At 33.8% G+C, this 13,693-nt stretch overlaps 1 protein-coding gene and 1 long non-coding RNA gene across 2 annotated transcripts in view; both read left to right on the top strand.

Annotated features, from left to right (window-relative positions):
* The first annotated feature begins 115 nt into the window (after positions 1-115).
* On the top strand, positions 116-2,653 carry LOC142100041 (uncharacterized). Its single transcript, XR_012678665.1, has 3 exons — positions 116-149; positions 938-989; positions 2,586-2,653. It is a non-coding gene; the product is annotated as an uncharacterized LOC142100041 (long non-coding RNA).
* Positions 2,654-2,745: 92 nt separating this feature from the next.
* The window catches only part of LOC142099112 (uncharacterized), a 58,194-nt gene continuing 47,246 nt past the window's right edge, over positions 2,746-13,693 (top strand). Inside the window, exons 1-14 of the mRNA XM_075182263.1 lie at positions 2,746-2,959; positions 3,047-3,070; positions 3,485-3,536; positions 4,932-4,998; positions 5,385-5,610; positions 6,607-6,658; positions 7,490-7,556; positions 7,652-7,877; positions 7,973-8,002; positions 9,361-9,390; positions 9,700-9,729; positions 11,209-11,238; positions 11,922-11,957; positions 13,649-13,678. Coding sequence (XP_075038364.1) covers positions 3,049-3,070; positions 3,485-3,536; positions 4,932-4,998; positions 5,385-5,610; positions 6,607-6,658; positions 7,490-7,556; positions 7,652-7,877; positions 7,973-8,002; positions 9,361-9,390; positions 9,700-9,729; positions 11,209-11,238; positions 11,922-11,957; positions 13,649-13,678 — 898 coding nt within the window. The 5' untranslated portion in view covers positions 2,746-2,959; positions 3,047-3,048. The remainder of the gene's footprint in view (positions 2,960-3,046; positions 3,071-3,484; positions 3,537-4,931; positions 4,999-5,384; positions 5,611-6,606; positions 6,659-7,489; positions 7,557-7,651; positions 7,878-7,972; positions 8,003-9,360; positions 9,391-9,699; positions 9,730-11,208; positions 11,239-11,921; positions 11,958-13,648; positions 13,679-13,693) is intronic.

Raw genomic sequence — 13,693 nt, 5'->3', positions numbered from 1 at the left:
ATGTATGTTATGTTTCATTTTTTTTTCTTAAAATAATAGTTTTAAAAATTCAGGTCAAAGAAAACCATTTATTTTTCAAAGAGCATAAGTATTTTTTTTTGTTTTTTCCCTTGTTACAGGAAAGACAACACAAGCCAATCTACCAGAAGGTAATCATTTCAGTCAAGTTTTTATTAGACTTTTTTTTTTATAAAAGGTAACAAATAAACAAAGTAAATTTTTGTAAGGTTCATATCACCCATTTACTAAGATAATTTGCAAATGATTTACTTTTCTGCTGGTTCATACTAGAAAGTATACAGTGTATTGAAGTTAAACTAAAGTAAAAAAAAATTACAATTATTCCCTTAAAACGCCATGTGAGGTATCTATTTATACATGTGAATGTGATTACTGGGTGTGCTATATTGACATGAGCCAGTTTTGTTACCTCCGCCTCACCTCACTGGGAGCTGAATTGATGATCTCTCTCAATACAATTGTATAATAGTGAAAATGCCTTGCTCCAATTGTTTATTCCGTAAATGTGTCATTGTAAAGGCAAGATAAAAAATCATCTGCAGCATAAATTGTTGCTAAGAAGGCTGTGTGCGGTGATTAAATACAGTCATTAAGGGTGTGGGTCGGACTTTCACAGAAATTCACTTAACTAGAACTTTTCTGACACTCAAAAATAAAACAAGACAATTGTGCTTCTAAAACACATTGAAATAAATATTCAGCCTCAATCCTACTACTAGTTATTACGAACCTATATAATTATCTGCTGGAGAGCTCAGCTGATCTGTTTCAAGTGTGTTTTAAAAGACAGCAGGCTGTGCTCTAACATTGATTCCCTGGGTTTAACACATAAACAATAATATTAAGTGGAATATATAATAGCACTAAGAATGAACATGAAACATAAATAAAATAACATCTCATTTTATTTCCATAGTCAAAGCATCTTGTTCGATGGCTGGAAAGGAATTGCTTGCACCATTTACACTGTAAGTTTGACTTAAGAAGCTGAATCACAGTAGTCAGCCACAAAGGGGATTCATAGGATGGTTAATTATCTAATTGGACATTCCTTGCAATTCCTTGCAGTGGGTGTATTTAAGGATGAGGGGGGCTTCAGTGTCCATTGAGCTAAGGAGCTTTTGAATACTTTCAGCCACTGCCGCCAAGAGGAATTCTGGGTCCCGGTACAGCAACTTCTTTGGGCCTCTTCTGTAGCCACCTAGGGGTTTGTGTCCACACCGGGCTGGTGGCTCCACACTCTATACATTAAGGGCAGGGCCCTTATCCAGTGCAGGCAGATAACATGTTCACATGTAGTTTCATATAGATCATTAAATGTTATTTTCTTGTACTAACCATTTTCCCATGCAGAGAAAGCACATATTTAAGGTAGATCATGGGTTCTTAAATAAAAGCCTGTGTACATATATCTATAATCACACTTAAAAAGCACAGTGCTGTTGGATTTTATATACTTGCCATTTGAAATTGTGCTACATATGGTTGGAAATGAGTTCCTGGCTACCTTGTCGTATTTGGTTTATTTTGCAAATGTATCTGTATTTACACAAGTCCAAGCCATCAAAACATTGAAATCTGGTTACTCACTTTGTAGTCAAATCCAGATGGTAATATAAAAGCATAATCTACTGCGCATTCCCAATAAATAAAATTCCATCTTCAGACAAAATTCAGCGCCCACATTTACTAGAAGTCCTAAGATACTAGAATCCTCAACATCTGCTCTGGCCTTGAGGATTGTACACTGTACAATATTTTTAAAATTTTCACCACTTTACATTCAGATAACCAAAATACGACATATTCAAGCCTCTTGGGTTTAAACCCATAACTGGTAAAATATCTTACTCTGAGAGATCTAAACCCTGGATCAACCGCCCACCTACCCTCATGAACCCCTTCAAGTTTTCTGGAAAAGCTATAATTTTACTTATTCAGTTTAATATTTAATAATAATAATAATGTGTTATAAAATTGTCTGATTACTTGATTGATTAATTAATTATTTAATAGATGTAGTCCCTTCTCAAGTTTTGATGCATATTCAAAGACAATTTCAGGATTTTCATGGGACTAGACATTTAAACTGCTATATCATGCTTCTCATAAATACATCAAATAAACCTAATGAGCTTCATTTAGAGTTAGGAGCAATTCAAAAAAAGAAACAAATTTGCACCTTGGCAAAACCATGCTTATTGCAGGTTGGGGGCACATTTAAAATGTGTGGACAGATTCAGAGTTGGGAAGGGGCATTCCCTAGCTCAAATTGGAGTATAAAAATAAAGGTGTGTATTTATGTGCTAGATGCAAAATCAGAGAGTATTTTCTCTGCATGCAAAAATATATATATATGAAACCCAATATATACAGACATAAATGAGGGAATCACTCCCACAATCATTTTATGATAACTTAATGTGGCACTACAGCCACTGTGCTGTACTTTTTCTATTTCACGGTGCAAGTCGTAGAAAACTATTTCAAGATATATCATGCAATTGCTTTCTCTTATAAAGTACTCTACTGACAGCAGTTATTTCATTACTTATTTTCTCTAGAATTGCTTGTCCTGAGAAATGCCAAGAGAGCCAAGCAGGAGTCTGGGGATCGGAAAACTATGCAGAAGTAAGACTGATGCCTAAATTTACCCTTCTATAAAATAATGATTACATTATTTGTAAAACATTTTTTTTTCCTATTTCTAATTATCAGGAGTCTGCAGTTTGTGTAGCTGGCATACATGCTGGACTGCTGGGGGCCACAGGGGGATATTTGGTAGCACAGAAGACGCCAGGGCAAAGTGGTTATGAAGAATCCACAAAGAATGGAATAACAACGAAAAAGCAGGGTCCATCATCTGGGTCGTTCAAATTGAATTTTTTTTATGGATTTCAAACATATAGAGAAAATTCTTACAATCTCCCACAAACAGGTGTGCTACTGACGAAAACATTTGGAATCAATTTGTGCCAATTTGCAATCCATTAACCTATTAACATTAATTACATTTTCTGTTTAGGAATGACATGGGACTATAAACCAGGTAATATTCCATCGCTTTCCTTTTTTACCATCATTATCCCAGACCTATGAAGAAAATAAATATATATATATATATATATATATATATATATATATATTAACAAGAACAATTTTGACCAAGATAATAATGCTACACCTTCTTTTGTTCGAGTAGAAGAAACTTATTTTCCAGCAAAAAAGTATTCCGACAGATGTTATATTTAAAGTACAACTGTTGGCTACACACAATAGAGATATATTATGAAACCGTCCCGATTTTCATGAGAATGTAGCCTATCAATTTATTCAATGAATTGAAAGGGCCTTAGTGATATCACAGGTTCCTTGTGGAATGAGCATTATCACAGGCCACATGTTCTATTAAATGTAAAGCTATTTTAAAGTCTTACATCTAAAAACATATTCTTTACTTTAGTTTCAGTGCATTGTGCCATGGCGGCAAAGGAGTTAAAAACACCAATTACAATGTAAGTATATAAGCAAAGGTAAAATAAAATTGGAGGACAGATCATAGATAGAAGAGCTAGGGTATATTGCAGCAAACATGTGTTAAATATCTGTTTTCCTTGAGCTATAGTCATATACCTTATATCTAATAATAAAACAAAACGCACAAGATTCCTAATAAAAGTTCCATTTGTTTTGGGATATATTATATCTATGTATTATGTAACCTTTAAGTATGAATATTAAAGGCTTTTAATTCAGTTCTCATTAATTATAATTGACGCAAACAATAGACAATATAGAGATGGTATTAATATACAGGGTGATTCAAAAGTCGCAGTACACCCTTTTATTTCAAAAACTCTACAGGAATTGGGCCGATTGGCCGATTTCAAGATGGCGCCCATGTTTGGTACATACCGTAAAAGATAGACCACGTCACCCATACCTTACTGGAGTATTCAGGTTTCCCAATTTCCTGTAGAGTTTTTGAAATAAAAGGGTGTACTGCGACTTTTGAATCACCCTGTACATCAATTATACTGTTGTGTGTGGTATACAGTGGACATACTATGAGGAAGTAGTTTTATATATTATGCATGCTTGTGCAATTATTTATGCTTAATCACCATCATCAGCTATTTATATAGCGCCACTAATTCCACAGTGCTGTACAGAGAACTCATTCACATCAGTCCCTGCCTCATTGGAGCTTACAGTCTAAATTCCCTAACACACACACACACACAGACAATGGTTAAGCCATAATATTATATTTTATGCAAAGGTCTGTGTTTAATAGTGTATGTTTTTGTGTGGATTCATTAAAATATAGTTGATGCATTAGTATATAAAACTGGTTTATTCATTTTTGAGGTTAGGATTCTACTTATTTGTATAGTTTTAGGGCAGGAGAGAGAAGTATTTTGCTCTTGTACTGGAAAGTATGAAGAGTCCCCAATTTATAATGTTCGTGGTTTCCAATGTAAGTTCCATATAGTATTCTGAGATTATGTTAGTCTTATTTTTAAAAGTTATTTATTTCAGCTAAATGTTAAGAGTCTAGCCAATGGTCAGTGCTTTCTAATCCGTGTTCTGTCTGGCAAAGTTCAGTATTAGATGCAGGGGCCCCAACATGGCAGAACATCTCAAAGGTGCTCACAACATGTGCCAGACCCCCACATTATTATGTCCTCTTCTATCATACCATTAGTTGACCTGTATCATATGATATCACTTGTTGGGGTGTTCCGTGTCGGTTTTAATTGCCCTGTGCTTCACACATTCATTTTGAGGGAGATTAATAAGTGCAGCACTAAGGGCAAACATAATGAAGTTACAGCAGTCATTGGGTTAGTTACAGTTTTTATTTGCTAAGCATTTTTACGTCACTACACCATTTATTTTATTTACAGAGTTCAGTGTCCTGATGGATGCGATGCTCAGAAGGATAATGTTTGGGGATCAGATATCTATACAGATGTAAGTGTAAAATCCTAATATTCATGAAAAAAATTAGTGCATTTAGAAAGTCAATGTTACATTAATAAAAGAAAACAACTACTATAGACAATGCAATTAGTTGATGTGTTCAGGTGTATGAGTTTTTGGAAATCAGAAAGGATTATTTTCACAGGGAAGAATATTTTCTTAAATAAGTGACATGCAAAGTGAGATAAACAAGGTTAGACTACTATGAGAACATTAAAAAATGGAATTTATATACACGTCAAAAAAATTACTATATGTACTAAAGAAACAGGCCCAGCCAAATGGTGTCACATGACCTTTTTCAAAAAAGCTATTTAAGAATTATATGGCAGTCATGATGGTTACTTCATAGATGCAACTTGCTATATACTTTTTAGGATTCTTCAATATGCGCAGCTGGCATCCATTCAGGGAAAATACCCAATGATGGGGGAATGACTGTAGTGCAGAAGAGACCAGGAGAGAAGAGCTATGAGCAGTCCACAAGAAATGCAATAACATCAAAAAGTCAGAAAGAAACATCTGGGTCATTTGTGCTCAGTACATTAAATGACTTCCAAAGCACTACAAACACAGAAGCGTCATACAATGTCCCAGAATCAGGTAACTCACAAATGGTTCATTAATGTCTTACTATGTAACTGTTTCTTATAATTTGTGTCATGTTATTTGTAGTTTTCACAATTATAACAGAAATATCATAGTAGTTTATACCACAAACATATACGTTATTATTAGCATTTTTATCACTTTAACATTTGAGCAGAACTGTACGGAAATGTATATTTATATATGGGTTAATAGACACCCTCCAGTAAAATATATGGATATTAAAAGACACAGGGGTAAATTTATCAAGCTGCGAGTTTCTGGCGGGATTAAAAAGTGGAGATGTTACCTAGAGCAACCAGATTTAAGCCATCATTTTGTACAATGTACTAAATAAATGATAACTAGAATCTGATTGGTTGCTATAGGCAACATCTCCACTTTCAAACCCGCTGGAAACAAGCATCTTGATAAAAACTTTCCCCATAGAGTCATTCTGAGATCATCTATTGATATAGAGCAAGAAATCTGAGGTGACCTCTAATATCCATAATAGTTGACGGCCCAGTCTGTCTAACACTGGGGCCGGTTGAGGATTTTAGGGAATACAGTGGTATTGTTTTCTTGTTTTTTGCTTTTTGCTTTCGTATGTAAGTACTTTTATTACAGTGTGCCTGCAAATACGAAAAGTATAAGCCTACGGTGGAGAAGCTCATTTCTAGAACTCTGAGGCATGTACAGTATTAAAGCTTCACAAACAACAATGTAATAATACTGATGCCCCCTCCTTTTCAATATTTAGTATAGCCATAATAATGCTAAGCCCAGGAGGTATATTTTAATAGAAAAATACAATAATATAAAGGTAGTAAACCATATATAACACTACTTTTAAACAGATCTGAAATTCATTTTAGCTTAATTCTTAGGATACAAAAATGACTTTCTTCTGATTCAGTTGTCCTTTGCATCTGTCTTTGTGATAAATCACTGTTCTATTCTGCAAAAATAACACTACAAATAAGTATGTTTTCTTTAATTTTGTTTTAGTTCCAATCCCCTGCACTTACACAGCCAAGGAATTACCTGCACAAATTACACTGTAAGTATGAGTACAGCACCAATAGAAGCGTTAAAGAAAATGAGCATTAGACGTTAATGAACAAACATATTAAGACATTTTCAACTTTTGACCACTGTGACCCAAAATATTGCACCAGAGTTCAGAAATATATTTTTATATGTCACAGTCAAAATCACTTTTTCCCGTATGTGGGTTGGCTGACACATTCTGCGGTGCTGTAGAAAAAGAGAATGTAACATACTTACATTGATAGCAATAAAGTAATTTAACTTGAGACAAACGTTCCAGAAGTTTATAGGACCATGCTCACTAGAGGTTACAATCTAAACAAGAAAAGTGCGACAAAATGAGTAAGTACATGTTTTGAAATATGAAGCATGGCAGCTGAATTGTCAACCAGGCAAGATGTCAAGATAGCTATTAGATGAGAAAAGCTTCCCTGAAGAGGTGTATTTTCAGGGACACAGTGCTAGAACAAAGGAGATCACTCCATAGTAAAAGTAGGGAAAATACTAGATAGAAGAATGAGAGGTAGTACAGTACTACTAGTACTAAGGGAACAGGTTAGACATGTTTCCTTTGGAGAATCCTAATACTTGACTTGGGACATATATGGGAACAATAGAAGGGAGATGGGGAGGTGCAGACCATATATTTGAATGGAATCCTGCATGAAACAGGCAGCAACGCAAAGACCTACTGGAATAACAGAATTAGTAACCTATATTTATAGCATTTATTGTGATGACTGTTTCCAATCAAATGACATGAGTGAAAACATGTACGCTATTTCGGCACTGGTAATGCCCCGGTAGTGCATAATCCTAACTTAAATCATTATTATTTCAGTGTTGCTTGTCCTTCGGAATGCCTAAGACAGAAAGAGAATGTTTGGGGAGATAAATCGTATGCAGAGGTGACTATAACGTTCAGTGATGAGTTATACAAAACATATTTTTTCTCCTGCTCCCCTGAAATATGTAATAACGGCAATGTATGTTTTATTGTTAGGAGTCCTCCGTGTGTGCAGCTGGGATACACGCAGGGATAATTACCAACGCTGGAGGGTTTCTGATAGCGCAGAAGATGCCTGGACAGAGCAGCTATGAACAGTCTACAAGTAATGAAATAACATCAAAAAGTCTCGGCCAATCTTCTGGATCATTTAGGTTCAGTACATCTTATGATATCCAGAACATTATGTATACACAGACATCTTACCAGCTACCACAGACAGGTAACCTCCAGTTAGTGCGGAAATATATATCATTACTAAAACATATCAGTGCGTAGCTCTTAACTTAAACATTTTTGTTCCTCTTCTATTTATAGGCGGTAACTTGGAGATAGGACAAGTATCAGGTAACAGGTTTACATTACATATTAACTCTGAAAACGTTGGCATTAATTATTACATTTTCATGCTTGACATCAGAGCAAGAATAACATTGAAGGTTCTACTACGGAAGAGACCAATAGTGTGTTGGCGCTGCAGGGGTGGAGCTGTCATTAACATTTCATTAAAAGTTTGGGCTTTTGTAAAGTAAGATAAAGTCACTGAAGCATAAACTGCATTTTCCTGGCAAACAGTTATAAACACATCTCTTCGGTACTAATTGTAAATGAATATGTGTTTGAGCTTTTAAACCTGTCATATTAGTGTTGCATACTCCCTCCTGAAATATACTCAACCAGTCGTAATTATTAGCGTTCTCCGTCTAATCACATAGGGCACTGTCTCCTTCAGAGTCAGTGCTATCCTTACAATATAGACTCCAAACTTTTTTTAGTATGTGCTGCTGGAAATATGTTTACTACCTTAATTTGAATGCAAACTGCTACAAGTTTGCACTATAAATGGTGCCCACATCATGAAATAAAAAGTTTCGCCCCATCATAAATAATTATTGCCCTTCATAGCAAACAAATAGTATTGCTTGCTCCATAATATAGTTATATTGCTCTTTAATATGATGCTAAAAAATATTGCCATCTTAATATAATTATACATACAATTTACACCCCTAATACATTTATAAGATAATTAATTATTATTTGTGTTCCCATTATTCAATAAGTAATGATAGTTTAGTTATTAAGTGTATTGTGCTTCCTCTTATCTTCTGAACGGCCAGATAGCTAAAAAAAAAAAGGCCTTTTCTGTCAGTTTTCCCTAAACAACGTGGTTTGGAGCTGAAAACCACTGGCGGTGTGTGGAGGTGTCAAAACCACCAGAAACCTGACTATTTGTTTCCTCTGATGTGTCCAAATTCTATCAGCAATGAAACATAACCAACAACTGTTTTTACAAAACCCTTTTTATTGTAAAATTCCCTTAATATTGATTGCTGAGTAAAAACATTGAGAACAAAGAGTATTGAACAATCATTTTAAAACATAATATCCAGTGTTTGAAATAGTATTTGAACAACTTGATTTGTTAAGTTTTATTCATATATGTAACTAAGTCCAAATAGCAAAAAGCAGATCTGTAATTGTTCTAATACCACACTTAGTATATACACCACATTCTGCATACAAGGTCTTACTGATCTGTGATATTACATTACACATTGAAGTAACTAGAACGCACATATCAAAGACCCCTAAAGAATGATGATAGTGCTGTCATATGTGAGTATACTGTACTGTAGTATTTTTACTGACAAAAAAGTTTTTTTTTTTTATTTCACACATTTATGTTTTCCAAATCCTAACAGGAATGAATTGGGATGTGAATTCAGGAGCAGGTAAAATTTGCATAATCCTTTCTAAATGCATGTGCATTGTCACTAACAAGTCTTATAATAATGTAGTTTATTTAGAGTGTAAAACACAACCCCCACTGTTTCAAATATCAGTAATGAAATTAATTAAATGAGAAGTACCATATTGTATCCTCACATTACCTTATTCCATCTTCCAGCGAAAGCTTTATTGATTGCTCTTCCTAATTTAATATTTTTTAATATTATTGCACTTGTAAAAACTAATGTGTTTACTGATAACAAAAATCCCTTTTTTAATTTCATACATTTGTGTTTTCCAAATCCTAACAGGAATGAATTGGGATGTGAATTCAGGAGCAGGTAAAATTTGTATAATATACAATCAAAATGCAAAGGCATTGTCACTCACAATTCTTAGAATAATGTAGCTTATTTAGGGCCTTAGTCATTAAGGAAAGTAAGGCAAAAAAAGGAGTAAATGTTCTTTGGGACAAAACCATGTTACAATGAAAGGGGTGCAAATTCGTTTATTATTTTGCATGTAAGGAAAACAGTGGCTGCTTTTTCATGCAGCACACAAATACTTGATAGCTTTATTTTTACACTGAAATTGAGAATTGAACTTGGTCATGCTGTATCCCAACTATAAATCTGTCCCCACATTTTAAATTCACCTCCCCCTCCAATGCAACATGGTTTTGCCAAGGTACAAAGTTACTCCTATTTTATGCTTTACTCTCTATGATGACTCAGGCCGTTAGAGTATAAAACACAACCCCCACTGTTTCAAATATAAGTAATGAAATGAATTAAATGGAACGTACCATATTTTATCCCTTACATTACCTTATTCCATCTTCCAGAGAAAGCTTTATTGATTGCTCTTCCTCATTTAATATTATTCTTGCTATATAAAGCACCACAGTGTTAAAGATGTAAACATAGGGTCTGATTCATTGAGGAAAGTAGTGCAAAAAATCTAAGTTTTCTCCTGGACAAAACCATGTTACAATGCAAGGGGTGCATATTAGTTTATTATTTTGCACACAAATACTTGATAGCTTTATTTGTACACTGAAATTTAAACTTAATCTAGAACATGCCTTATCCCAACTATAAATCTGTAATCACATTTTAAATTTGCCTCCTCCTCCAATGCAACATGGTTTTGCCGAGCTTTAAAGTTACTAATTTGTTTTATTTACTTTCCATAATGAATCAGACTCACAGTGTGAAGTCAAAAAGCCCATAGGAATTAATACGGAATGCAAGTGAAGACATGATGCATAAAAGTTATCTGCAAACTTCACATTGTCCCAAACTTTCCCGGGGTAATGGTGCAGGCGTCTAACCGGACATCCTAGAATTCAGAATTGTGATGCCTCTTTATCAAAAGGTTTAATAAATTAGTAAGGGGATGTAGTTGGTTTTTAAACTTAATATCACATAGGGGATCCAGTTTTCATTTTAAAAATATAGGCGCTCAAAATATATGTGACAATTCAAAATGAATAAATCTCTTTCTTCCACCTGTTTTAAATATTCCTTATATGGGTGTTTTAGGTTTAACAATACTAAGGATTCAATTTATATGATCCAACTATTTCCAGGCTGAAAAAATAAGTAATTGAGCAATAAATTATTCACAAAGCACTGTGAAATAGCAGAAATCTTATCTTATTGATTAGGTAACCAAAGAGAAGACTATAATATGCATGGACTGTAATCCATTAATAAGTGATGTTTCACAGATTTAATCAAGCAGACCCTTTTGAAACTTATAAAGCTATCTATATATATTTATTTATTTATCATTTATTTATTTCCAACTTGTAACAGGATTGAATTGGGATGCAACATCGCAAACAGGTAATTTTTTCATTGACCCGTTTCACTGTTGGAAAACATGACACCCATCATATTTACCTACATATGTCAGTCAATCAAACCATTCTCAAGTATAGCTACTATTATTCTACATCTTTGTGTATTACCAATCCTGAAATATTGTTATATATTGGTAATAATATTAGCACTTATAAATGTTAAACGTCATTAGCAATTTTAGCTGAGTTTCCATTTGATAAAGTTTCAGTGCTTGAATATCCTAGAGATTCAATATAGAAGTGGAAGTTGGTCAATCAATTTATAGACTCATTGCAGGTGCTTGAAAAGGTGGGGTTATCCAGAAAGGAACAATTACAGAGAAAAATCCCCCAGCACACTGCTATAACCAGTAAAGGAGCTGTTTTTTTCACCTTGTTTATAAAATGCAGAATTCTGTTACACACATTTGCAAATGTATAGTAAGCATACCCAGTGGATGGCACTATGAACTGTCTACAAGTATTGGTATAACAAAAAAAAGTCTCAGTCCATCTTCTGGATCAATTAAGTTCAGCACATCTTATGATTACCAGAACACTTTATATACACAAGCATCTTACCAGCTGCCACAGACTGGTAACCTCCAGTTACTGCAGACATATATACCATTACTAAAAGATATCAGAGTGTAACTCTTAATTTAAATATTTTTGTTCTTCTTCTAGTTATAGGCGGTAACTTAGAGACAGGACAAGTATCAGGTAACAGGTTTACATTAAATATTAGCTATGAAAACGTTGGCATTAATTATTACATTTTCATGCTTGACATCAGAGCAAGAATAACATTGAAGGTTCTACTACGGAAGAGACCATTAGTGTATTGGTGCTGCAGGGGTGGAGCTGTCAGTAACATTTCATTAAAAGTTTGGGCTTTTGTGAAGTAAGATGAAGTCACTGAAGCAAAAACTGCATTTTCCCGGCAAACAGTTATAAACACATCTCTTAGGTACTAATTGTAGATGAAAATGTGTTTTAGGTTTTAAACCTTTTATATTAGTGCTGCATACTCCCTCCTGAAATATACTCAACCAGCCATAATTAACAGCGTTCCCCGAGTAATCACATAGGACAAAATCATTGTCTCCTTCAGAGTCAGTGCTATCCTTACAATATAGACTCCAAACTTTTTTTTAGTATGTGCTGCTGGAAATATGTTTACTACCTTAATTTGAATGCAAACTGCTACAAGTTTGCACTATAAATGGTGCCCACATCATGAAATAATAAGTGTCGCCCCATCATAAATAATTATTGCCCCTCATATCAATCAAATAGTATTGCTTGCCCCATAATGTTGTTATATTGCTCCCTTTATATGATGCTACAAAATATTGCCATCTTAATATAATTATACATTACATTTATAAGATAATTAATAATTATTGTTTTTGTTTCCCTTATTCAATAAGTAATGATAGCCCTTATAGTTAATAAGTGTATTGTGCTTCCTCTTATCTTCTGAATGGCCAGATAGCTAAATAAAAATGCCCTTTTCTGTTGGTTTTCCCTAAACCACGCGGTTTGGAGTCGAAAACTGCTGGCGGTGTGCGGAGGTGTCAAAACCACCAGAAACCTGACTATTTGTTTCCTCTGATGTGTCCAAATTCTATCAGCAATGAAACATAACCAACAACTGTTTTTACAAAACTCTTTTTATTGTAAAACTCTCTTAATATTGATTGCTGAGTAAAAACATTGAGAACAAAGAGTATTGAACAATCATTTTAAAACATAATATCCAATATTTGAAATAGTATTTGAACAACTTGATTTGTTAAGTTTTATTCATATATGTAAATAAGTCCAACTAGTATAAAGCAAATATGTAATTGTTCTAATACCACACTTAGTATATACACCACATTCTGCATACAAGGTCTTACTGATCTGTGATATTACATTACACATTGAAGTAACTAGAACGCACATATCATAGACCCCTAAAGAATGATGATAGTGCTGTCATATGTGAGTCTACTGTAGTATTTTTACTGATAAAAAAACGACATTTATTTTATTTCACACATATATGTTTTCCAAATCCTAACAGGAATGAATTGTGATGTGAACTCAGGAGCATGTAAAATTTGCATAATCCTTTCAAAATGCAAATGCATTGTCACTAACAAGTCTTATAATAATGTAGTGTTTTTAGAGTGTAAAACACAACCCCCACTGTTTCAAATAAAAGTAATGAAATTAATTAAATGAGAAGTACCATATTGTATCCTCACATTACCTTATTCCATCTTCCAGCAAAAACTTTATTGATAGATATTCCTCATTTAATATTATTTAATATTTTTGTACTTGTAAAAAGTAATGTGTTTACTGATAACAAAAATACCTTTTTTTAATTTTATACATTTGTGTTTTCCAAATCCTAGCAGGAATGAATTGGGATGTAAATTCAGGAGCAGGTAAAATTTGCATAA

This window comes from Mixophyes fleayi, chromosome 8, assembly GCF_038048845.1.
Source record: "Mixophyes fleayi isolate aMixFle1 chromosome 8, aMixFle1.hap1, whole genome shotgun sequence".
NCBI lineage: Eukaryota > Metazoa > Chordata > Amphibia > Anura > Limnodynastidae > Mixophyes > Mixophyes fleayi.
This window is presented reverse-complemented; position numbering and strand designations above follow the sequence as displayed.